Source organism: Narcine bancroftii, chromosome 10 (genome assembly GCF_036971445.1).
Source record: "Narcine bancroftii isolate sNarBan1 chromosome 10, sNarBan1.hap1, whole genome shotgun sequence".
In the NCBI taxonomy this organism is placed as follows: domain Eukaryota; kingdom Metazoa; phylum Chordata; class Chondrichthyes; order Torpediniformes; family Narcinidae; genus Narcine; species Narcine bancroftii.
Window position 1 is genome coordinate 93434190 of NC_091478.1, and position 27059 is coordinate 93461248.

The 27059-nt window shown below is 40.9% G+C and overlaps 2 protein-coding genes and 2 non-coding genes across 8 annotated transcripts in view; all 4 read right to left on the reverse strand.

Annotated features, from left to right (window-relative positions):
- Positions 1 to 12904: 12904 nt before the first annotated feature.
- On the reverse strand, positions 12905 to 22025 carry rpl13 (ribosomal protein L13). The gene is made up of 6 exons (XM_069901879.1): positions 21926 to 22025; positions 21402 to 21531; positions 19752 to 19893; positions 15932 to 16105; positions 13853 to 13909; positions 12905 to 13139 (listed from the first exon to the last, which is right to left on the reverse strand). Exons 2-6 carry the CDS (start codon positions 21503 to 21505, stop codon positions 12981 to 12983), a joined length of 636 nt encoding a protein of 211 aa, XP_069757980.1. The 5' UTR covers positions 21506 to 21531; positions 21926 to 22025; the 3' UTR covers positions 12905 to 12980.
- On the reverse strand, positions 13971 to 14052 carry LOC138745148 (small nucleolar RNA MBII-202). Its single transcript, XR_011346069.1, has one exon. It is a non-coding gene; the product is annotated as a small nucleolar RNA MBII-202 (small nucleolar RNA).
- Positions 20311 to 20388, reverse strand: LOC138745149 (small nucleolar RNA MBII-202). The gene has a single exon (XR_011346070.1). It is a non-coding gene; the product is annotated as a small nucleolar RNA MBII-202 (small nucleolar RNA).
- A 2583-nt stretch (positions 22026 to 24608) lies between the features above and the next one.
- The window catches only part of spg7 (SPG7 matrix AAA peptidase subunit, paraplegin), a 48204-nt gene continuing 45753 nt past the window's right edge, over positions 24609 to 27059 (reverse strand). For 4 of the 5 annotated variants that reach the window (XM_069901888.1, XM_069901885.1, XM_069901883.1 and 1 more), the window contains one exon: positions 24609 to 26241. In XM_069901888.1, the coding sequence (XP_069757989.1) occupies positions 26041 to 26241 (201 nt within the window). In that variant the 3' untranslated portion in view covers positions 24609 to 26040. The remainder of the gene's footprint in view (positions 26242 to 27059) is intronic. The other variant, XM_069901884.1, reaches the window with a different exon arrangement.

Consider the following 27059-nt stretch of genomic DNA (forward strand, 5'->3'; position numbering starts at 1 on the left):
ACAGGATGTGTAACCCCTTTTGTCAAATTTAAATTTATTTTTGTATTTAAGTTTCAACATTTTGCATCTAAATGTTTATATTCAATTCCAGTGTGACCTAGAAGATGGCAACAAAAACAAGATGGAATGACAGAAATTTATGGTGTAAAAGCCTGAAATTCCCATCATGGCTTAAAAAAATGAGCTGCTTAGACTAATACCATTTTCCAAAAGTAAAAGCAGTGAGGGATTTCTTCATCACCACTCTTTCACATTGAGTGTTAGACCTTTGCAAAAACTGAGCGAAAACTTTTTTCTTCAGCTTCTCTTCAATCTTCTTCTCTTCACCTTAAACCTCTATCTGATAAATGTTCACCTCTTTCTTTTAAGGAAAAAGCCTTTCTGTTCACTCGCAATTTTAAAAATTATCTTGGACTCTTGGAAGGTGATCACACAGGAACATCACACTTCTTTCAGCAGTCCTTAAACGACACAATTTTGTGCATGACTGCACTGAAAGTTTGAGAAATATCAGTTTATGTGTATCATTATTTGCATGTTCTTTCCTGCTGACCAAGAACCACTGACCCAGTTACCCTGCATTACACTACTTCAACACCCATGCATGTGGCAATTATACCTTAAACCATTTAAAAAATTGCCCTGGCAAAGTTTGAAAGTTTGTGAGGCATTAAAAACTCATGTAAAACTCATGCATCATAGACATTATTTCCAGCAGGCTTTGAGAATTGGCAATGTCAAAATCCAGGACAATGTGCATATTTACTCTTTACACCAAAGAATTATATTTAGAACATTACACAGTACAGGCCCACAATAATGCTGACCCTATAAACCTACTAAACCTTCCCTACCTCACACCATAACCCTCTATTTTTCTTGTATCCACGAGCCTGTCTAAGAGTCTTTTAAATGTCTCTATTGTACCGGCCTCTACCATCACCCTGGCAATGCATTCCAAATGCCCACTACACTATGTGTAAAAAAAAATTGCCCCTGACGTCTCCCCTAAACTGTCCACCCCTCCACATGTGCAGGTGTCCTCTGGTGTTTGTTACTGTGAAAAAGGTCCTGCTCTCCATTCTATCTATGTCTCTCATGATCTTGTAGACCTCTATTAAATCATCTCTCATCCTTTTTTCACTCCAAAGAGAGAAGTTCCAGCTCTGTTAACCTTGGCTCATAGTACACATTCTCCAATCCAAGTCAAGACACCTTTATTTATCATTCATACCATGCTTGCCCAGTAAAGACAAGATAGAGTTTCTCCAGAACCACTGAGCATAAGTTAGAATAGAAGTTAAACACATTAAAATATTAAGTCGTAGACAGTAACAGTCCATGGTACCCAATCCCCAGATGTTCTGGGAATTCAAGAGTCTGAAAGCTTGGGGTATAAAGCTGTTGCCCACTCTGGACGAAGGACCTGAGTGCTGCAGTACTTCCTACCAGATGGCAGAAGGGAGAACAGCTTACTTGAGGAGTGTGTGGAGTCCTTCATAATGTTTTTTGCCTTTCATCTGCATCGAGTGTTGTAGATGTCCTTCGTGGTAGGAAGGGAGCCCCCAACAATCTTTTCCACTAACTTCACTATCCTCTGCAGGGTCTTGCGGTCTGAGGAGGAACAGCTTCCAAACCAGGCACTGATGCAGTTGCACAAGATGCTCTCGATACATCCTCTGTAGAACATAGTGAGGATAGAAGGTACCATGTGAGGTTTTCCGTCAAGTACATGCCAAGAAACTTGATATTCTTGACCTCAATGGTGGAGCCGTCAATGGTCAGCAGAATGTGGTCTCCCGGGCCCTCTTGAAGTCAACAACCATTTCTTGTTTTTTTTTAACGTTCGAATACAGATTGTTGGCTGTGCACCAGTCTGTTAGCAACTGCACCTCATCTCTGTATGCCAACTCATCATTCTTACTGATCAGACCCACCACAGCCGTGTCGTCAGTGAACTTGATGATGTGGTTTGAGCTGTGTTTAGCGGCACGGTTTTGGGTTAGTAGACTGAACAGCAATGAACTCAGCACGCAGCCCTGGGGGGGCCCTGTATTCCATATGATGGTCTTGGAGATGCTGTTACCAATCCGGACTGCCTAAGCTCTCCCAACAGGAAGTCAAGAGTCCAGTTGCAGAAGGAGGTGTTCAGACCCAGCAGGCTCAACTTCCTTATCAGGTATTATAAGTTTGAATGCTGAGCTGAAGTCAATAAACAGCATTCGAACATACGAGTCCTTGTTTTCCAAGTGGGTGAGAACTAGATGGAAGGCAATGGTGATGGCATCATCTGTAAAGCAGTTGGGTCTGTATGTGAACTGCAGGGGGTCTAGTGACAGGGGCAGCAAGAGCTTGATGTGCCCCAGGACAAGCCTCTCAAAGCACTTCATGCAAATGGATGTGAGTGCGACAGGGCGGTAGTCGTCGAGGCAGGACACAGATGACTTCTTCGGCACAGGGACATGGGTGGCAGCTTTGAAGCATGTTGGGACCACGGCGCATCTTGGGGAGAGGTTAGATGTCAGTGAGAACATCTGCAAACTGAGCCGTACATCCCCTGAGCACCTTGCCAAGAATATTATCCAGTCCAGCAATTCAGCTCTCTCTTCACGTCGGCCACTGCAAGACACAGCTCCTGGTCATTTGGAGGAGAGGCAGTCTTCTTCACTGCAATGTCATTTTTCGCTTCACAGTGCACGTAGAAGTTGTTCAATGCGTCTGGGAGAGAGGCATCACCAGCACAGGCAGATGGTACAGTCTTGTGGTTGGTGAGGTCCAACATATTCGCCCTTCTTGTAGCAAAGTCCATATACTGATGGAGTTTAGGTAGCCTTGACTTGAGGTTCGCCTGGTTGAAATCCCCAACGATAATGATCAATCTGTCAGGCTGTGCAGTCCCAGTTCGTTTATAGCCTCATACAGTTCCCAGATCGCCTCCTTAGCACTGGTGTCGGGGGTGGAGAGAGGAAGCACACTGCCACTCTGAGGACCAGAATCATTTATTGTCATGAATAAGTTATGAAATTTGGTGTTTTCCAGCAGCATCATCGAGCAAACATACATATTATAACCATCTTATGACATTTCTATAAAAAATAAAGTAATAATTGTGCACGAAAAGTAAGGCAGTGTCTTTGGTTCATTAATTATTCAGGAATCCGATGGCAACAGGGAAAAAGCTGTCCCTGCCCACTGAGTGCTCGTCTTTAGGCTCCTGTACCTTTTCCCTGATGGTAGCAGAGTACAGGGCATGGCCTGGGTGGTGAGGGTCTTTGAGGATAGAGGCTGCTTTTTTAAGAGCCCGCCTCATGTAGATGTCCTCGATGGAGTGAAATCAGGTGCCTGTGATGTTGCAGGCCGAGTTAACAACCCTCTGGAGTTTATTCTTGTCCTGAGAGTTGACGTCTCCATACCAGGCAGTGATGCAACCAGCCAGAATGCTCTCCACAGTTCACCATGGTGAATTCCCATGGTGGATAAAATGGTCTATATCTGACCATTACAAATTCCACCAGCTTTGAGCAATAACTGGAAACTCCTGCCGAGTTCTTGCACCATTTCATGTTGATCTAAATGCATAGGCCACCGCCACGGACTTTACCACACAAAGCAGCATCTCTATGTCAGCCCAAAATAAAGTGAGCCCATCCAGCTGAATGGCAGCATCTGGAACCCTGTCACTGAGTCACATTTCTGTGAGGACCATGTACTCACGCTGCTAAGACTTCCAGAATCGGATGTCGTCTATTTTGTTCACCAGGGAACAGATGTTGGTGTGTAGAATGGACGGCAGAGCTGGGCAACAGGGGTTTGCCTTCAGCCTAGCACAGACCACTGCTTGCTTACCGCGCTTCCTCCACCTCGCTCACTGCTTCCTTTTCTTCTGCGATCCCGAGGCATTAACACCTAGTCCGCCTGTGGTCGGGTCCGCCTGCCGCAGCAGCCTGTGGTCACGTAGCTCATCCTTCAGATGAGGTGAGAAGAACATTTCTAAATAACTTTAAATACTTTAGGCCATATCGTTGGGTAGCCATAACTATGAAAACTAAAATTATGCAACTTTGTAACAATTTAACTCTACTGTTCAAAAATAAAACTAACAGTGTCGTGGATAGGCCACTGCGTCCAACGTGGCGCTGCCTCTGCACCCTCTCCATAGCTTCCACATCCTTCCCGTAATGAGGCGACCAGAACTGAACACAATATTCTAAATACAGCCATACCTGGACTTATACCCAATTGTAAAACGTCCAATCGCAGATGCATCTGAGGTCACCATAAGGGCTTAATAAAATTTTTTAATTTATGCAGGGACCTAAGTTAGCAGACGTTAGTGGACTCCGCAGCTGCCTTCACATCATACAACACTTCAGCACCAGTCATAGTAAGTGCAGAACACATACAGGCTTATTACACTATTATTACCTGTGTATGTACATTTTTATAGTTACTGTACAGTATTTACATTTTATTAACTGTGGTACTTCGATGTGTTTTTACAATATAGAGCAGTGTTTCTCAACCAGGGTTCCGCAAGAGGTCGCTGGGGTTCCGCGAGAAACAGTGATAAATAGGCTAATGCATTTCTGAGTAATTTTTGTTTAATTTTATATTTGTAATTTTACCATACACAGATGGAATATTGTTGGAAAGTCCTTGGTTATTATAATAAAGGCTTCAACCTCATTTCTTTGGCTTGGCTTCGCGGATGAAGATTTATGGAGGGGGTAATGAAAACCTCGGTGTGAGGTCTCATAAATGAGCAGAATGATTTTTTTTGCATTGCCAATAAATTTGACAAAAGGTCATTTTATTTCCTTAAACAAGTTATCCGAAAAAAATATATAATGTTTACCAAGTGAACTACGATAAAAATATAAAAGAGATAGATATTAATAATGGTATATAACAATTTTTATTCAGGGGCTTCCTGAGACATGAAAACTATTTCAAGGGTTCCACAAGGGTAAAGAGGTTGAGAAATGTTGATATAGAGGTTTAGGTAAATATGTATGTGTGTCATGGTATCTTATGTTGTACTGTATATTTCACCTGTACGCCCAAATCGATTTGCATCCCCACTTCCAGAACATAGCCCGGACACAAATCTAACCAGAGTTTTATCGAGCTGCAACATCACCACATGGCTCTTGAACTATTAAACACTAGCATACCAATCAACCTGTACGGCATCCTTGAAAAATCTATAGATTTGGACCTCCTCTGCTCTTCCATAATATTAAAAATCCTGCCATTAACCATATACTTGACCTTCCAAAATGCATCACTTCATACTTATTTCCATCTGCCACTATTCCACCCAAATCTGCGCCCTCTCTATGTCCTGTTGTAACGTACAACAACCTTCTACACTATCCCCAACATCTTCAATCTTTGTGTCTTCTGCAAACTTACTTACCCATCCCTCTATTTCTTTGTCCAGATCATTGATGAAAATGAGAAAGCTGGGCTCCCAAACAAATCCCTGCAGAACTCCACCAGTCACCCTTTGCATGATAAGTCAGTGTTGACAATTACAGATTCCAATGGCAAAATAATAAGTTGCGTATTTGAAGCAACTTTAAATTATGAAACTAAAAGCAAAAAAAAAGTTCTTTAATGTGGATTGTAAATCCTTATAATAGCAAATGTTATTATCTCAATTATTTCAGTGAAAACAAGATGGCTGGTGACATTCAGTAAAGCAAGTGGATCTACATTGTTGACAATGACAATCAAATAAACAAAGAATGACAGGAAAGGGGAGCCCGGCTGGTGTCGCAGTTAGTGCAGCACCAGTAAGCGGGACTGGAGTTCGAGCACTGCACTCTCTGTGAGGAATTTGTACGTTCTCCCCGTATCTGCGTGGGTTTTACCCGGGGGCTCCGGTTTCCTCCCACCGTTCAAAACGTACTGGGGATTGTAGGTTAATTGGGTGGCACAGATTCATGGGCTGAAATGGCCTGTTACTGTGCTGTAGGTCTAAAAAAATGTTAAAGTTTGTTTTGTTGAGAGATGAGACACATAAGCAATGCCTTTGTTCAATTTAATTCTCTATAGCACAAATTTATTACTTTGATATATTTATATTTTGTAGATTAATTTTTACAAATTATTTGCATCCTAAAATTAAATGTAAAAATGTTACTCCTGATGTTTCTTCATTTTAACAAATGTGATATTTAATTTGTTATTCACAGCTATTCAAACTTCTATTAAAGCAGCACTCAACACACCCTTAATGGAGTGAATGTGACAACTAATATGTGTAGTGTAAGGTTTTAGAAATGGCTGAGAAAATATTGTGTGTGGTCATTCACTCACCTCAAAAGCAAGAGGAACTTCAGATTCAAAGGTTCAAAGCTTGCTTTTATTGTCATGTCATAATACATTAAAATGTAATATACTTTAATGTTTGTCTGCTGTAAGGCCAACCGTCACCATGAGCATTGCCCAGTGCCCCTAACAACAGGAGAAAGCGCAGCAAAAGAGTCCCTCCAGCACTCCCTCAGCCTCGGTAGACACACAAACTCCAGTTCAAACCATTGGCAATCCAAGCTCCAGATCCAAACCTCCTACATGATCAGGAAACCTTCAGCCCTCGAGGCCCCTTTGCAAGCCCTTCTTGCCCTCAGCACCCTGTTGAATCTCAGTTCCAATACCTGGTTCCCAGCAACCCTCACTCTGTATGGGTCCTTCAACCACAAGTAACTAGCAGCCCATAGCCTGCATGGGACCTTCAGCCACTGAGTGCCTTCACCACTAGTCTGCTCACCATGCTGCAGGGTCTTTTCCTGTGCTTCTCCTTTTCAGTGGGGAGTGTTCTTCCCATTTCTAGTCACCTGCACTGGTCCACTGCTCCCCTTGTTGTACGCTGTCCAGCTTGGGCGCAGACCTCTGAGGTTGCAGAATTAAAATAAAACATTGTCATTTCCTTTAACAGGCCACTTAAAGCCTGTAGAGTGCGTCGAAAGAACCAAAGCCTTGTTGATCCAAACCAAGGCTTTTATTAACTAAAAGACTGGAGCATATCACATGTAGGTCGACCAATCCAGAATGACCTGGTCTGGCTAGGAGCAATCCTTTAAGACCTGCCAGTAGGTGTGGCTATGCTCTCAGCCAATCACAGCCATCCTACACTACAATCTGTACATATACACATTGGTGATAGAATCTGTACTATCACAAAGCCTATACAGAGCCATTGGCAACTTGGCTGTATAGTAGGACCCTGCAGAGCAGTGCTGTGTCTCCACTCTCCCATGACCACACCAACAGCAATGCTGCCGTTACAACAACTCCTGCAGCACCACCAATTTTTTTCCAAATGATGCAATCCCAACAACACAGCACACACCAGGGCTGGTATAGTGATCTTCTCGCTCACTGTATAAAATCTACCATTAATAGGTGCAAGAAGTTGAGAGTGAACTGTTTTCAAAACAGCTGGAGAAGAAAAATGAGGAGAAACAATTAAATAAAAATATACATTCCTGTATATCCCTTTAGTACTGTCAAGTCTGAAAATTGAAATTTTGATAAATGAACATCAAATTTTGCATGTCAACCTATTTGTGGTTATAGGCCAAAAAAACATCAGTCTTGAAGTAAATTCATGGAAATTCACCACAGTGGCAAAAGTTTTGGGGATATTTAATGTCTCAGAAAGTATTATCTGTATTTTTAACAAAACTTTTCTTTGATTTCTAATAACTAGAATGCCCTCTAGTGGTGTTAATGTACACAAGACCCAAACCAAACTTCCCAGTATTCCGACTGGGGTCTGGACTGCAAGGTGTAATGAATTGAATTAAATTCTGAAACAAGCTTTGTCTGTTTTTATTCCAAAGTCTTGTTTTGATTCCCTTGACTCAATATTACTTCTTATAATATGGAAGATTAAGCATCCTCACCTAAATAAAATTCATTTACAACAACTTAAAAAGTATGGAGGTTTAGCCTTGCCAAACTTTAGATTTTTTTTGGGCTGTCACTAAATGACACTTTATATTCTGGTTAACCATGAAGTTGGTCTCTTTGAAATCTAATTCGGTTGCAAAATTTTCTCTCATCTCGGATCCTCACTTCAGTCCTCATCTCTGATGCTGCCTGTGTAGTCAACATGCAGGCTTTCCACGGCTGATCCAATGTTCCACACATCCAGACATGCAGAATAGGTTAATTGGCTCAAACATAATCTGCTGGAGGAACTCAACAGATCGATGAGATTCAGTGTTTAGCTTTAGATTCCAGCCCCTACACTACTCCAGTTTATGACTCCACTGTAGCCCCTTCCTCTTCACTGCTTCCCCTGTCGCTTCAACTGCTCTCTGGCCACATCCTGACCAAGAGTTGCTACCACAGCCATGTGCCCTTCCTTCTTTTTCTCCCACTGATGCTGACTGACATGCTGAGTTAATCCAGCAGATGGAGTTTAGCTTCAAATTCCAGCACTTGCAAATTGCCCAGACTTTCTGGGAGAGGAGTGGAATCTGGGATAATTTATGAGAACATGAGAAGAGTACGATATAATCGTATTACTTTCCTTAATAATTGTAAAATTAGTTATTAATTTTTAAATTATATTATTTGGCATTATATGTATCTGAGGACAATGTTAGATCATTCAAGAGGGTGAACCCTTGCAAGGCATCTGGCCCTGACAGTACCTGGCAGGGTACTGAAAATCTGCACCAACCAACTAGCCAGAGTGCTCACAGACATTTTCAACCTCTCAATGCTGCAGTCAGAGGTTCCCACCTGCTTCAAAAGGGCATCAATCATCCCGGTCGGTGCCCAAGAAGAGCCGCGGGAGCTGTCTCACCCAGTAGCAATAACTTCTACCGTGATGAAATGCTTCAAGAGGCTGGTCATGGCCAGAATTAACACGCACTTAGGCAAAGATCTGAACCCATTGCAATTTGCCTATTATCACAATCACTCCACAGTAGATGCAACATCGCTGGAACACCTCGAAAACAGCAATTCATACATTAATCGACTACAATACCATCATTTCCTCAGTGCTGGTCAAGCTACAAACACTGGGCCTCTGTACCCCCCTCTGCAACTGGATCCTTGACTTTCTCATTGGAAGACCATAATTGGAAACATCATCTCCTTCTCACTGATCATCAACACAGGTGCATCCCAAGGATGTGTGCTTAGCCCACTGCCCTACTTGTTATACACCCATGACTGTGACCAGGCTCAATTCCAATGTCATCTACAAGTTCACCGATGACACACAGTTGTCGGCAGAATCACCAACGGTAATAAGGAAGTGTACAGGAAGGAGATAGATCAGCTCTCTGAATGGTAACACATCAACAATCTTACGCTCAACGTTAGCAAAACCAAGATAATTGTGGACTTCAGAAGGGAGTCGGGGAACACGACCCAGTCCTCAATGAGGGCTCTGTAGTGGAAAGGGCCAAGAACTTCAAATTCCTGGATGTCAACATCTCTGAGGATCTGTCCTGGAACCTCCATGTTGATGCAATCACAAAGAAGGCCAAACAGCGGCTACTTTGTGAGTGCTTTTTTTATTAATTTTTTTTATTTTTCACACTATGAACCATATCAACCAAAATATGTACAAACGTTTCTCTTTAAATTTAGTGGTCTTTTCTCCCTTTTTTTCCCTTTCCCTCCCTCCCCTATACCCACCTCCCTCCAAAACCCATATTCAACGTACAATATAAAACCATAAAACAATATTTTCACACAAAGGAAAACAAACAAGAAAAATGCATCATCTTCTATTTATTACACACTGAATCTAGTCGTTTTGTCTTCTTATCATTTTCATTCTCATTTTATACTTTGTGAGTGCTTGAGGAGATTCGGTATGTCACCAGACTCTTGAAAACTTACACAGGTGTACCAGGGAGAGCATTCTGGCTGATTGCATCACAGTCAGGTATGGAGATGCCAAATCTCAGGACCAGAAGAGAGTTGTTAGCTTGGCCTGTGACATCCAAGACTTCACATCTACATGAGGCGGGGTCTTAAAAAGGCAGCATCTATCCTCAGACCCCCATCACCCAGGCCACGCCCTCTTTACTCTGCTACCATTGGGAAGGAGGTACAGGAGCCTAATGACGAGCACTCAATGGCACAAGGACAGCTTCTTCCCTGCTGCCATCAGATTCCTGAATAATCAATGAACCAAAGACACTGCCTTACTTTTCATGGACACTTTTAATTTTAAAAAATACATTAGTGTTGTAAGATGGTTCGTAATATGAACGGTTGCACTGTGAGGCTGTTGCAAAAAACTGAATTTCATTACTTGTTCATGACAATAAATTCTGATAGTATTGGTTGACTTGCCTTTATTAGATCTATATTTATCACAATGGTTCAATTGGCATGTTTGTAAAAATGTCATTGAATGCCAAGAAAGGTAGTTAAACTTATTCGCATTGGGAAGTTATTGCCTGGAACTTGTGTGATATTAATCCTATTTGGCTTTTACCAACTACTGGCTTAATATTAATTGTCTTGTTTCAATTTCTGAGGAGCTGTGAATGAAATTGACCATCCTGATCTTCTGACAGAAGTCATTGACATTGAAAGGCAGGTCAAAGACCAGGTCAGTGCTCTAAGTTTGTGTCACAAGGACTGTAGCGATTGACTTCTAATGAGTATCAAAGTTTATTGATCAATTTAATAGGGGCATAAAATTAGGAAAGACCTAAAACATGAATTTGACATAATTCATGGAAATTCACTTCAGCAACTTCAAAAAGGTTGAGATTTGGGGGATTAAGTATAAACCTGTATTTCAGAACCTTTCTGTGAATGCCATCTAGTGGTGCCAATGTGGTACAGGAAAGTTTTATCAGTTGACATAGCTGTTACAGCACCCTCTGCATGTTTACAACATTCTTGTATCTGCCCGTTTCCTCCAGGTGCTTCAGTTCCCTCCCACCATTCAAAAGCATGCAAGTGTATAGGTTAATTGGGTGTAATGTGGGTGGCACAGCACACAAGCCAGAAATGCTTGCTACTATGCTGTGCACTCCAGGCCCCTGCCATTTAATGCACCAATCCTACCCTGGTTAGACTTGCCAAACTGCAGCCCCTCGTTCGGATCAGAATTCCATTTGCCACTTTTAGGCAATGATCTAGATCCTGTGTAAACCCCTCCACCGCACACACCAATTTTGGTGTCTTGTGCAGATTCACTAAATTGCCATCTAAATCATTAATATAAACAGGAAAGCCAGCACTGATCCCTGTGGCACCAGCCTCAGAATACCCTTCCATTGCTCCCCTCTGCCTTCTTCCACTAATCAGATTTTGAATCCAATTTGTCATTTCTTTGGCTGAAAAATTATTCAATTATTCTGCTTCCATTGCCCTTGGAGTTTGACTTGTAACCCTTAAAAATGAAATTACCTCGAGCATCTTAAATGTTGACCCCCCATCCCCACCCCAACACAAAAATCCTGTCAACTCTTCAGGGTCTTGCATATTTCAATAGGCAGTTTTGCCTCTTCAAGGTAAACCTGTGTACTCCTTTCAACATATCTGCATCCTTCCTCTATACAATTTCTCAGGTTTAATGGGCAAAACTGAGCATCATTCCCAATTCCTTCAAAAGCAGAATCTACTCCCTCTACTCACCTGAACATGAAAAACAGTTCATCTAGCCATGAAATTAAGACCATGGCTATTCCAGAAATCCTATCATCCTCATTCTGCCTGATCACTTGTATTCCAAAAATTAGTCCAGTTCAACCAATGAATTGCCCCAAAAATTTACAAATCAGGAAATGTCTGAGTTCAGACTCAATACCCTTAGTTCTATAATTCTCTAGCCAACTGAAGCAGTGTTTATGACCACTGAGCTCCTCCAGTAATATTTTTGCACCTCTTGAAATTTCCTTGTTTTGTGTTTGTAATATAAGGAGGGTTGATACAATTTGGAGTAATATAATTAATGAAAATGGTCAGTACAGGGCAAAAGCCCTCCTTCCATTGTGTATTTTTCCTCTCGTTAAACCTGTTCATTAAATATTCTGCTATCCACGGCTTCTCACCAAGATTTGTTCAGTCATCACCCCATACTAAATTACTTAACCAGAAGCCAAATTTCAAAATTATCTTTAATTTAAAATCCTAAGTTAACTTATCACTCCAATTCTGTTCTCTTGCAAGATAAAGGGTTCCAAGTGACACTGGAACTAACACAGTAAGGACACTTTATAAACTTAATGTTTAATTTTATCAGCCTGCCCCAATAAAATATGCAAGGTTCAGAGAATTCGAGAAACATTAGGAAAATTACTTTCATTATTCAATTGCTTTGCAATGCAACAAATGGCTAGTGACTTTGTGGCTATTTTAAAATTTTGTTTATTTGGTTCCATTCAAGATTTTAAAAAGCTAGCATTTTACGTCAGAACTGAATTGAAATCTAAACTAGATTTTTAATTCCCTGCCACAAGCATGCTGAGAATTTTTAAGCATTCTTCAAAAATCAGGCTTGTTTTCTGGATATTTCTGAGGAAATATTGATGAGAACACCAAGATCTTATTGAAGACAGTACCACTGAGTCTTGTACACCCATTAAAAAAAACACTGTGCTCCACTGAAATGATCAGTTAAAGGTTTATGCTCGAGCCTCAGAGTGGAACTGATAAAAGTACCCAAAACAAAATCACGCATAGCACCCAAGGTTAAGGATACCCTTTTCTGGTCCTTTGGCACTTATTTAATGACTGCAACCATCCCTTCCCATAGCATGTTTTAAGGGCACCAATGCTCAAGATTTAAATATTGTTCATCTTAAATAATGAAATGCTTCAGAATGAAATGGAGTGAGCCACAACTTGAGACAAGTCCATCAAGTAGACCAGCACACATCAAATATCCTTAAAGAGAAGTAAAATGTCATTTTGCAAAGAGTGACCATTTATTTTCATTTAAGATGAATTTTAGATTTAATAGTTCCATTTCTTTTGTGGTTTTATTTCTTTTTCTCAATATCCTGCTCTGCTGCCTCCTTGGCTCGTTTGGCACGAATTCCAAACAAACGAGCATTCGCTCGGGCCATACGAAGACTTGCAAAGGCCTTGAAATTCTTTTCATCCTCTGAGATTACCCGGGCTTTCTCCTTTTTGTACACCTGTAAGGAAAATTAGTTTCCATAAATCTGTTTTACATACAACCGTTCAATATTAAACAAGCAGTGCATAAACAGATCTTGAATAATGATGTACCAGTGTAGAGCACCCAGATCAGTTTCATGGATTCCAAACTGAGAATATTACAGTAATAATCGCGGACTTAATTGTTCAAATTTCAATTCAACTCTGCCCGATTAATTTCCCAAATTATCTGTTGCAACTGGTAACTATACCAGATGGAAAACAAAACAGCTCAAAAAATTCCCAGAGAATGAGTTCCTAATATCCAGGACAATTCAAGACCTCTGTACTTTCACTTCAGTTACCACATGGAGACCATGTAATCAGAATTAAGTTTTAAAACTGCATTTTCATCATACATTATATGCTTTTTAATGTAGGCTGAACCAATTAAGAACTGTATTCTTAAAGCATCTCAGTGAATAATGTGGTCAGCAAGATACTGAAGGTAGTGTCACTACATAATGGAGAAAAACTCTCCAATTAGACCCGCCAAGTTCCCACAAAAACAACAAGATTAACAAGAGCCCTCTTCACAACTTATTTTTGTACATCCACTTGAGAACAAAATCAGTTGGAAAGGCAATTCACCTGTCTTCTTTGGCTCTCTTTACTGCTTGTCAAGAGTTAGAAATAAGACACGGTAACTCGCCCATAGCTCTCAATTTAAACCTTTTTTAAAATTACTCACATTCTTGATTGGCATGACTGGTCCGGTTAACTGAGTTGCCATCTTAATTTCTTCAGCCTATAGAGAAGAAATCCGCATTAACAAATGCCAATAAACTAAAGCAAAAAAACTGAAATCAAATGACACCTCAGTCATCAGATGGAAAAGGGTTCAATGAAATTCATCAAAGAGGTGCAGAGATTCCGGAGAAAATATCATCATTTGACTGTGGTGAAATAACATCATTAGGGCCAAGCACCTGAGGCCAAAAATTTTATTGGTTGACACCTGCAATTTCCCATCATCTCCAAAATAGATTTCAGATTAAAAAATGCTTCTCAGCTCACTTTTCCTCATTTCCACATTCCCAGTATTACATTTTCTTCAAGAAAAAGATCCAACACTGAAATCATATTTTCCTTTACTAAGGTCCTTAAATTTTTCAAGAACAAATTCTCTCTTGTCCCCTTCATTATCCAACAACCACTCTAAATGACCATCTTTTTTTTTCTTTGGCTTGGCTTCGCGGACGAAGATTTATGGAGGGGGTAAAAAGTCCACGTCAGCTGCAGGCTCGTTTGTGGCTGACCAGTCCGATGCGGGACAGGCAGACACGATTGCAGCGGTTGCAAGGGAAAATTGGTTGGTTGGGGTTGGGTGTTGGGTTTTTCCTCCTTTGCCTTTTGTCAGTGAGGTAGGCTCTGCGGTCTTCTTCAAAGGAGGCTGCTGCCCGCCAAACTGTGAGGCGCCAAGATGCACGGTTTGAGGCGTTATCAGCCCACTGGCGGTGGTCAATGTGGCAGGCACCAAGAGATTTCTTTAGGCAGTCCTTGTACCTTTTCTTTGGTGCACCTCTGTCACGGTGGCCAGTGGAGAGCTCGCCATATAATACGATCTTGGGAAGGCGATGGTCCTCCATTCTGGAGACGTGACCCATCCAGCGCAGCTGGATCTTCAGCAGCGTGGACTCGATGCTGTCGGCCTCTGCCACCTCGAGTACTTCGATGTTAGGGATGAAGTTGCTCCAATGAATGTTGAGGATGGAGCAGAGACAACGCTGGTGGAAGCGTTCTAGGAGCCGTAGGTGATGCCGGTAGAGGACCCATGATTCGGAGCCGAACAGGAGTGTGGGTATGACAACGGCTCTGTATACGCTTATCTTTGTGAGGTTTTTCAGTTGGTTGTTTTTCCAGACTCTTTTGTGTAGTCTTCCAAAGGCGCTATTTGCCTTGGCGAGTCTGTTGTCTATCTCATTGTCGATCCTTGCATCTGATGAAATGGTGCAGCCGAGATAGGTAAACTGGTTGACCGTTTTGAGTTTTGTGTGCCCGATGGAGATGTGGGGGGGCTGGTAGTCATGGTGGGGAGCTGGCTGATGGAGGACCATCATTTATTAGGTAAAACTATAAACTAGTTTCCACTGCTGAAAAAATCCTTTTTGATCTACTCCATAAATAAAAAGCTCATTCCAAGTTCTTCCTATTCCAGTTCACAATCAATTTCATAACAGTTCTCCACAACTCCTGTCTCTCTAGTCAGCATGAACAAAGAATTCATTTCTGCACATACAGGTATATTCCAGGAACTCAACAACCATTAACTTACTATGTTAAAGTTTGATTTGTAAGGCACTTTAAGAATGCACCTCACAAAGAAACAATATTAGGAGGTTATTTAGAATTCCAAGTTTTTATTCCTAGCAAAAGATCATGCTTTGCAAGTAAAGCTACATTTAAAATATTAACCCATTAATTAATGCAAGAAAATTTAAGTTTAAACCAGTGACACTCATAGAACCATCAGAAAGGTTGAATTTGGATATTAACATGCACAAGAAATATCCAGAAACCAGGGACCTTGCCAAACTTGAATGTCCAAGCACAAAAGTAAAACAATTCATCGTACAATAATTCTAATGGAGTATTATGCGTCCACTTAGAATTTATTAGAATTATTGTACCCTTTGGATTGCCTCTAAATACAAATGCTTGTAATTTCAAAAAGTATTTTTTAAATATAAATAAAGACATTCAGTTCCCCCAGAAATTTAGTTAGCAATGATTTCAGAGCTATGATGCAAATATTTTTATATACACTTACTGTTGCATCACCCTTTTTGGGTGCAGAAGCCTTTCTTGGGAAGATGATCAGCCGAGAGCGATATTCCTTCAGACGTTGGACATTACACTGAATGGATTCAGTTGACTTATTGCGGCGCCTGTAATCAACTGCAATGCCAATAGTACGTGCCACTCTCCTGTTAATACCTGCTGCCTATTAATATTAAACAAAAGAATTTATTGGAATTATAGAGCAAGTAATAGACAGGAATGTTTAAAGTACCCCCATCTACACCATTTGAACACAATTGAAAGGTTAATTTTACAAGCAGAGTTTCAGCCACGCAAACACATCTGCAGTGATTAATTTCACATCACTTTTATTGGTGCTAAACTGGAAGTGGATCAATATCCTGGCAGGAAGATTGGCTAGTGCTACTTGGCAAGGTTTAAACCGGATTAGCAGGGGCTCTGGCCCAGAGCAGAGCCAAAATATTGGGGTCTAATAATGTGAAAGAATGAGAGAGCAAGTGGAGTGAACAGGAGTACAAGAGAAAGACACCATGGTTTAAACTGCAAGAGGTCTAATAAGCAAGACATCCAAACTCAGGGCAGGATTGGCTTGGAATATTATAGCCAACCTAGCACAGAGAGTAGGGCAAGAGTGGCAGCACACTGTTCCAGAATAGATACTACAGGCACCATTTAAGAGCAGATGTGGAGCTGGTGAAGGGGAGAAAAAGAGAGGGAGAAGAGGGGAAGTTGTCTTAAGGGCATAACAGAGCTAAAGGAGTACAGGAAGTCCCTGGGTTATGAATGTCCGACTTACAGACAACATGCCCCCAAATTGTGCACAAACACGTTACCTCACAAATGCTCTTTCCAGGATGCAAGACATCGATGGAACGAGAGTGTTAACTTTTAATTAATCTAAGCTGCTTTAAGAACCGTTTCTTCAATTTTTTTTTACAGTACTAAGACAAACAATTGACTAATTGACGCCAAGAAATGTATGCACCTATTCTGACTTAACTACAAATTCAACTTAAAGACAGATCTCGTTCATAACCCAGGGAACTCCCTGGATATTCTAATATCACTCAGTGAAGCTTCATGGATAGAACTTCGAAACACTTTGATGGAGTTTTATTATAGACCCCCAAATCGTCAACAGGAATTAGGCCAGGTGTGATGGGAAGCTATAAATATGGTGGTATTTATGGGAGAATCCAACTTCCTTAATGTTGATTGGGGCTTGGACAGGATGAAATTTGTTAAATGTGTTCACCAATCAATGGACCACTAAAGCGCGCAACACTGAAGAACAAGATTGGACAAGCAACTGAAGTAACAGTAAGGGAGTCCTTTTGGACCAGCAACCATAATTTCTGTTTCAATATTTGTATTACATTTTTACAATAATGCAAAAAGCCGAATCCATATTTATATTATATAAAGGGATTATATGAAAAGGAAATATGCAATAAGAAAATCAAACAAAAAAGGAAATCATCAAGTAATCATTTAATCAGATATAATATGTGGCTAATTGAAAAGGATTTAAAAATATATTATTAATTTTAAATAGTTATGGAGAAAGATGGCACTAAGTCTGCAACTTTGGCCAAATTAGGCAGGAACCTGCAGAAGTTGGACATAAAGGGATTGCTGAAAAACAGGACTTTTAAGGCAAGATAGCAAGAGTTCAGGCACTGCATGTTCCTGTTTGGGTAAAGGGCAAGGCCATTAAGTTTAAGGAGCCTGGCTGACAAGTGATATTCAGATTTTTGCTCATACCTTGACAAAGGGCTCAGACCCTAAACATTGGTAAAATCTTTGCTACCTAAAGAACACAGTGTGACCTACTGAGTTTCGCCAGCACTTTTGCATTTAAGAGATATTAAGGCTCTGGTCAGGAAAAAGAAAGCACATGTCAGATTTAAGCAGTCGAATCAAACAGATTCCTTGAGTATGGAATATGTTTAAGACAGAAACCAGAATGGCAAAAAGAGGACACAAGATGGAGCTGGCAGGCAGGATAATGGAAAATGTCAAGAGATTCTACTAGTCTATTAGAGTAAAAAGATCGTTAAAGAGATAATTGGTCCCATAGAAGATCAACAGGGCAATCTTTGCATCGAGCCATAGATGAGTGGGATTTTGAATATTTCTCACCAGTCCTTACTGCAGAGATCATGGAAGCCAAGGAATTGAAGGAAACAAATGGCGATGTCCTGGACCATATTAAAAATACCAGGGAGATCTTGGCAGCATTGAAAATATGAAAGTGGACAATCTCCAAAGCCTGATGAAGTACATCTTCGCATCATGTGAGAGGCTAGAGAAGAAATGGCAAAGGCCCTTGTTGAGAAATTTATATCTTTTACTTTGGTTTAAGTGGCAGAAGACTGAAGGATAGCTAACATTGTGCCATTAATTTAAGAGTATCAAGGACAAGCCAGGGAATTACAGGCCAGTGACATTGTAGTCAGTGGTCAAGACAGACAGAATCTACCAGCATTTGGATAATCAAGAACTGATGGGAGGTAGTGATCATTGATTTATGCAAGGCGAATTCTGTCATATGAATTCGATTAGCTTTTTTTGCAGCGGTGACAGGATTGATGAGGGCAAGGCAGCAGTTAATATGGACTTTAGCAAGGCCCTTGACAAAATTCGCACGGCAGGTTAATCTGGAAGGTCAGATCACTTGGTATTCAATGGATTCAAACAATTTTCTGATTGGAGGCCTGTGACCACTGGGGAGGCCACAGAAGTCCATACTGTGTCGACTGCGGTTTGTCACTCAAGATTTAAACTACACCAAAATTAGTGGTGTAATGGACAAGCAAGAATCTAGATTAATTGGGAGCGTGGGCCAACAAGTAGCAAATAGAATTTATCTCTGACAAATGTGAAATGTTGCACTTCAGAAAGTCAAATCTTACACAGGGCCCTTGAGTGAATTGTGGATACAGGTGCATAGTTCTTTGAAATTAAGAACTTGTATGGACAAGGTGGTGAAGGCAGTGTGGGCATTCTTGACTTCATGTGGCAGGGTGTACAGTACAAAAGTTGGGAGCTCCTGATTCAGCTGTACAAGGCATTGGCGAGACCACACTTGAGGACTGGGCATTGGCGAGACCACACTTGAGGACTGGGCATTGGCGAGACCACACTTGAGGACTGGGCATTGGCGAGACCACACTTGAGGCATTGGTCTGTTGCTCAGTTATAGGAAGGACATCAGTAAATTGCATGGGGGGGGCCTAAGAGATTCTCAAGGATATTGCCAAGACTGGAGTGATTGAGTTAGAGAGAGAGGTTAGAGCAAAGAAGGCTGAGGGGTGACCTAACAGAGATCTATAACATCACATGGAGCATGCATAAAGTCAATATTTTATCCCAGGGTAAATAATCCTGGAAATAGAAGGCAGGTGTTTAAGTTGAGAGGGGGAAAATGTACAAAGGAACGAAGAGGCAAGTCTTGCACTAAGAGGGTGGCCCGTATCTGGAACAAGCTGCCAGAGAAAAACTGTACCAACAGGGCCAACTCGAACATTTTAAAAAATGGACAGATTCTGAATAGGAAGGACACATACCAAATGTAGGCAATTGGGTTGACCCCAAAATACCAACTTGGGCTGAATGGTCTTTTCCATGCTATAGGACTCTGGACCAGCCCTAGCATACTTAATTTGTCCTCCTACCCCTTCATGCTCTGAACACCAAGACCTACATACAAAAGAAAAACTGACGCCGGGATACTCAGCTGACCCTATTTTATTCAATAGTTACCCAACAGCCAAATCAATTTCAATTTTTTTTAATGCCAACAGATTTTTTTTAAAAAGAACTACCTTTAACTCCTCCAAGCTGAAGCCTCGTCCAGCACGTACTTTAGTGTGATATCTGATAGTGGGACATCGAACAACTGGGCGAAGGGGACCGGCTACTGGGCGAGGGGCAATGCGGCGTGCTTTAGCTTGCCGTGCCTTCCGCCTGTTAAAAAAAAAATAAGGTTAAGATCATTCTCTTGCAACTCAGCCAAGTTAAACAGCTTAAAGCCCAAAAAAAACCCTAATTTTAACCTACCAATACATAAATGATTTGGTTAACAACTGCATGAAAATGTCCATCAGAAAACAATAAATCAACACACCTGTATCAATCAAAATATTGGTTTTCAATTTAAATCTTCTCAGAGGGCAACAAAGTTCACATCTCCATGTGAAGGCGATGCAGAAAATGCTCTGTAAAAGGTCAGAATTCTTCGCAGCAGCCACACAAAATCCAGTTGGGAAAAAAGGGCACTAGAGATGCAAATTACCTGTCCTTGTAACCAGAATTTGACGTGTGACGGTCGACTTTTTTTGTTCTCTGATTTCACACCAACTTTCTAATGGATTTTTTAAAATCTGGCACATTGCAGTCATCAGCAATAAGGGTTCAACTGTATTCATCAAAAATATACAGAGATTCCGGAGATATTGTCATCATCTGACTGTTGAAACATTAGCCAGTAACTTTGAAAGTGAAAAATTCATTACTTTTATTCTCCCTTGTCCCTCTGTTGTCTTTGACATTGCTGGCTACATTCTATCAAATCTTTTCATCTGTCCACCTGGTTAGGATACATTAAATTGGTTCTATTCTTCCACTTCCCAATTTTGCACACAGATGCTGTTCTTCAGCATGACCTCGATTTGAACAATGGCAAAATTTGGCTCCATGACATCCTCAAAATTCCCATTCAGCGCTAAACAAGGCCAAATTTCCTCCAACATCGGACCTGATGCTACTTAGGGTTATTGTCAGTGATGCTTTGGGTGGTTTTTTTATGGAAACAATGGAGTCCACTGAAGGTACACAAGGATTTCAGTAATGCACAGAATAATCAAGCAATGAAGGAGGAAGTATGCTAGAGATGAGATGAACTTTACCGAAGAGAAACCACAAAGCTCAAGCCAGAATGTTCCATCTGGGAAGGTCTGGAGGGGCAGGGTAGTTAAGGGGCTGAAGTTCACTGTCCTCTCACTGGTTGGATATCCTTGTAGGCACCTTTCCACAGGTTGGACTAGAGGCAAAAGTGCAGCATAACACTTGCTAAATAACTCCCGATTCCACTTCTCCGATCAATCCCATCAGGTTAGTCCTCAACCTCAAGAAAGAGCCGTGGCTAACAATGTGTCAAAGTTAATAATTCTTTTAAACAGCTTGGATTTTTCTGCAAGTCCCATGCGAGTCCTCCACCATTGCATTTTTACCCATTGAGGACCTATCCACTTCAGTTAAAATAGACAGGTAGCACTGTGGAATCAAGTACAAATGTAGCAGTGGGACAAGTGCTTCCAAAACTCAAGAATGGTTGCTGCAAAAGATGCAGACACGCATTCCCCAATTGCAAGTTTGGCAGACATGCCTTTTGCTCCTGGATCACTATGGTCCATGTTACTCCACTCTTTCTCCAAAATAAAGGGCGTTTTTAATGGATTGGTGTTGAAACTCACCTGCGAGTCTTTCTGGCTGGTTGATTGAACCAAGTACGGACCCTCTTCTGCCAATCCTTGTGGAAGTGAGGATTCAGAATCATTCCATTCCGACTTGGGGCCATGGTCGCTTATTGAACGGTGAAAGCACCTGCAAGTAAAACGGAGAGCAAACAATTACATCCATCAAACTGCAACCTTCTGCATGAGCCGCGTCGGCTATTTATTCAGGAGGCCGCAGGAATGGCTTCCGTGACCGCCGTGATCACACTGCCAACTGAAACTGCTCTGCCCCGCGTCCGTTGCATTGGGCAGGCGGCGCCAGCAATGCCTGGAGCGCGGCCCGACCTGCCGCCTCCACCCGAGGCCTCGCCACCCGGGAACATCGAGTCATTTCGCTTGAGCTGCAAACTTCGTTCGACGAGGCCGCGGATGGGGAGACCCTGCCCTTTCCCCGTTTCGCCCCGTTTCCACAGATGGCCGGCAGACCCAGCCAAGGGCGAGGATGCCTTCAGATTGGACTCCCACCCTCAACGAGAACCTACCGTCAGCGGGAAGATGGCCGCAGGAAAAGAATAGGCTGCGGCCGGGGCTGCTGGGATATGTCGGCCCGGAGGGCGGCTAGCCAATCAGAGGCGAGACTGCGCACGTCTCCCAACGCACGCTCAGTCGGGCCGGGCCCGAGGGGCTGGGTTGGGGCTGGTTCCTTCCTCTCAACGTGGCTGGTCATTGACAACAATTTGTCGGCGTCCCTGAATCGTTCAGGAGAGCAGGGATCACTGCTGTTTGTTGGATGGTGAACTTTGTGCAATGATCGAGTCCTGCTCTCCATGAACCTACAAGTAGATCGTAAAACACTGATGCAACTCAAGGAGCTGCCGCCTCCACTCAGCAGGAACCCACCTGTTACCCCAAAACCCAGCAGCAATATTCACCAAGGCAAATGGTTACTTGAACAAAACGTGCTTTTAATTATCTTTAAACATGAAAAATAGAATCACACTTTTGACTTAACTAACCTAACTTAACCCCCTTCTAATTCTAAGTACACGTGTGTGTGTGTGTATATAAGTTCAGAAAAGTTATTTGGTTCACAGTCCAATCTCACTTCTCATTCCTCCAAGTTCACTGGTTGCAGGCAATTCTTCTACTGTGCACAGAATTTAACATTTATAAAATTCGCCAGGCTTCGGTGCTTGAAAAGTAAATGGTTACCATTCAAGAAGGTTCTTGTCGGTTTTCAGAGATTCATTGTACGCTGACACCCACAACTGATTTACTTCCATCAGCCACTTGCTGAAGAAACTTGCCCCCTCAGGGTTCTCCAGATGATAACCTTTCTTTCAGGTCACCACAGTGTTCCTTTTTGTTTCTCTTATTTCAAGTGAAACATTAGACAGCCAGTCCTCTCCTCTTGCATGAACCACAAGGGCTTTGACCAGGCTGAACAAAGCAGTCACAACCCAGCTTCCAAATGGCATTTTCCACAAGCTTGCCAGCTTTTCCTGTTCCAATCCTAGCTGCTGCTGAACTGTAGAACTGATCTCTCTCTCTCTCTGCTTGCAAAACCACATGACCATCCTAGAAGTTCCCCTCCAGACTGTCTGCAGCTCCGCCAAGTTCTTTCACCTGTTGCCTTTTTGTAAACAATCCATTAATGAAATGTCTTGGGCACTCTCCAAAGCTTCTGCGAAGGTCCTGGGGCCAATATGTCTAGCATTAGCAGAGCTCCAGTATTTTAAATAAGATCTGTTATAAAGTGTTTGTATGTTACCTACACTAACGAACCCTGGCCCAATTTACCTCCCAAAAACATATCTATATACTCTGTCACAGGTCTTACCTCTAATGCTCTCTGTGGAGATCTCCTTATGAACATTAGATTTTCCTTCGGATAGTTGAATTTTCTCCCATATCCCAAAGACCTGCACAATTGCATCCTAATTCACCATTGTCAGGCCTGCTTAGTCCACCAAGGGAAGGGGACACCAGAGTTTTTTTCCAGTGCCAGATTTGCCATGGTGCAACTGAACGAGGGCAATGAAAACATAAATGAAAACACACACACATACACAGGTTATGTTTAATATAGCTGTGGGGCCTGGTCTGGGGAAAAAAACTGAATTTTTAATCTATTATTTCTCATTCAGCACTTATCAAGTCTTAATGTCTGGTCAGACAATGGAAGGCTCGAGGGGGCAACCATTGTTGGGCTGTGCTAAGGGCATCAGTTAGCCTTAATCTAACCCTGGGCATTGGAGACCAGTGGCAGAATTTGGGGATGATGTGAAGGTCTTTTTTAAAAATGGGCTTGGTATTGCATTAGTACAAATTAACTAGTCAAATTAACTAAATTAGAATCTTTTAAAAGTGTATGAACAGTCCTGAATAGGACAAGATAATTCCTCTTTGAAACACATCTGGAAATTATTTTTGGAACTAAATCATGGTCCAAAGGTGACCTAAGAAATATATATTGGCCATATTACCAGAATTCTAAGATTTAACTTGATTTCATTTCAAGATGGTTTCTGCCTGCATTTGACTTGGTAGAATTAAATCTTTTTGGCTTGATTTGGGTAATTTATTAGAACAAATAAGTAGAGTAAGATTTTCACAGGATCCAATGTTATTTTTACTGGGAGATGTTAGAGGAATTAAACCAAAACTAAAATTGAATATGTATCATGTAAAATACCTAGAAAAATGTATTGCTATAACTTGGAAGTCAGATATTTATTTGGGAATGGACTGATGGCATGCAGAAGCCAATATTAACAAACTGTTGGTATTAAAATTTAGATGAATCTCAAGCAGTCCCTTTCTCCTATTGGGTGTGTTTTATATACAAGTATTGGAAAGTGAGGTGCTTCTGTTGTGGTTTATTTGTCCCTTTTTCTTTTTTAGTTTGTACAGGGTTGGGGGAGGGGGGATTGAGAGTAGTTTTTCTTTTTTTTCCTTTTCATATATAAAATACCTCATGTTTGGATTAAGTTTGAAATTTTGTGATATGCTTGTTAAGTGGTTTTATATTAAATAAAATTCTAAAAAAGATGGTTTCTGCCATTTTTGAAAAATACATTCTTGTGTTATTAACCTAACAGCCATACAAAGACATTAAGTAGAAATTCAAAGAATCTGAAATTATCTTAATTACATAATTAAAATATCTCATCAATCAACCAGATGTTCTAAACTGTTTTTCGTAAACTTGGAGAAAGTCTTAGATCAGTTAGCAATTTTTAATAAGAGAAGAAACAAGTACAACTGAACATTTTACATAAAATATATTAAATGGAGAATTAAATTGATCTTACTGTTCAAATATGAATTGCAGCCTATTTTAATATAATTTGCATACCACCAAGTTTGTTGCAAAAATCAGAACAAGAAATTTTCAAAAGGCAATTTTAATCATCATCCATTTACTAGAAGTAGTAGCCTAGTCCATGTCCACGTAACCAGTCCATGACCTAGAACAAAGAAAATATGGAAAACCTGTTCCTGAATGAAAGGAAACAAAATATTAATGGAAAATTGCTGTAAATATGTGCAGGTAAGTATGACATATGCAGATTCTGGTGTCCACAAAAGTGCTGGAATAACTCAGCAGGTCTCACAGAGAAAGCAAGAGGCAATCGACATAAGGGCTCCATCAAAACGTTGTCTGCCTCTTGCTTTCTACGGATGCTGCATGACCTGAAGATTTTTTTCCAGCACTTTAATGTACAGAAAATATATCCACATCTGCTATAAATAGCAGATAATGAAAAACTCAGTGAACGACACATTCATATTTGTAGTTCACTGAGTTTTTCATTATTTGCTATTTATAGCAGGGGAAAAAATTCCCTCACAGGGTCAATACAAAGTGGTGGCTAAACATAAATGAGGGGTTTTCATGTTTCATGTACTGCTCCAACCACAGAAAACAGGACAGCAGAGGGGATAAATTTGGCATTTGTAGTGATTAATTATATGCCATCTTATCACTGTAGTAAATTACCATATTTTGTTTTTGAAATTTGAAAAACAAATGATCTTTAACCTGAAACATGAAACTGCTTCTCTTTCTACAGATACTGTCTGAACTGCGACTTCCTATTTTTTCCAAATTTACAATACGTGCAGTTGTTTTTATTTTCATATTTTAGTTTTATTTTAGATCATCTATTTAAAAAAAATGTCTTGCATTTATTGACCATTTTTCAAAACTCGTCCAAAAGTAATATTTGTAATGCAGGAAATGCTGCAGCAATATTTCTACACAGCAAGCTCTCACTACAAGGTGATAATGACCAGATTTCCGCTTTTATAGAATAAATAATGGGTTGTAAACTAGTATCATTCTCCAGGTCTCCATTAAACTCGTGCAATGAGATCCTTGATGTCCACCCAAGAGAGCTAATGATCTCTTGCTTTATTTCCTCATCTTAAAGATGGCATTTCCAACAGTGCAGTAGTTTCTCAGGACTGAACAGAATTGTCACTGAGGATTTTATGTTCAAGTCACGATGGTGCTCAGCAGTATTTAATCACGATCACCTCACAATTACACTCCTTTTGTTCCCCAAGTTTCTGCTCTACCAACGTACTTAACATTCCATCTTTCATTTTGCCAGACATTAGCAATCACCTCAGTTTTTCCCAAACAGCCAACTTAAACAGGATGTAGGTTTTCTTCACTGTCTTCAACTTGTCTTGGTGGAGGCTCATTCTTTCCCGTATCTTGATTATCCTTCTCGGCTTCAATCCAACTCTGGGGTGGTATTCTCTTCTTTGGACCAAGTGGAGGAGGACCAATAAGCGACTCAATATCATCATAATTTAGAACTTCCCTCTCCACAAGTGCATTTGCAAGCTGAAATTTAATATGCAAGTTTTAATATTCTAGCTATGTCCCAAATTAAATTACCTTTCTAAGGCCAAAACATAGATTTAAATGACACTCAATGTATTTTCACCAAGAGAAAAGGTTTGATTTTAGACTTAAGTGTGAACTTAAATGAAAAATAAGGCAGCATATTATCAAAACACAAGAGAATGCAGAACATCTGCTTATAATATGCAAAAGGCTGATATGCAGCACACAATTAGGAAAGCTAGCTAGCAGAATGTTGACCCACTGAGTTTTTCCAGCAGATTTCGCTTCAGATTCCAGCATCTGCAGTCTTCTTGGTGCCTCCAGAATATTTTAATTTATTGCCAATGAAATTGACCACAAAGGAGGGGGTTTTTGCTTCAATTACATGGGACATTGCTGAGATCACATCCAGATCCTATATGATGAGGATGTTTCTGCTGGGGAAATGTATAGGTCACTAATCACATTCTTAAACCAAAGCTGAAGTGCGACTTTTCCCCCTCTAAAGAGTCACAGGTCTTTTGCAAATTTTCCTCAGAATAGTGGAAGGAGACTGAATCTTAAGTCAGAGGTACATAGATACTTTATGAACAACATGATGGTAGGTTAATACAGGTACATGGGATTCAGCTTTAAGGTAACAGTGAAATCAACTGTGACCTCATTAAATAGTGGAGCAAGCAAGTTTCCCACTAGAAAAAGATACAAAATATATTTCCAGGTTTTGTTGAGCCAAATACTTAGATCTCCAGCTTTTTTGGTTACAGATGGCATTGTGGAGACAGAATAGTATGGGTCATAACTGCATCTTAACA

What these genes read in the sequence shown, in the direction of transcription:
- rpl13 (XM_069901879.1), bottom strand. Translation starts at nt 21,505, where the DNA reads ATGGCCCCAAGTCGGAATGGAATGATTCTGAATCCTCACTTCCACAAG. An exon ending in CCAGCCAGAAAGACTCGCAG is followed by an intron (nt 19,894 to 21,401) that starts GTGAGTTTCAAC and finishes TTTTTTTAACAG; the next exon opens with GCGGAAGGCACGGCAAGCTA. An exon ending in TCAGCTTGGAGGAGTTAAAG is followed by an intron (nt 16,106 to 19,751) that starts GTAGTTCTTTTT and finishes TAATATTAATAG; the next exon opens with GCAGCAGGTATTAACAGGAG.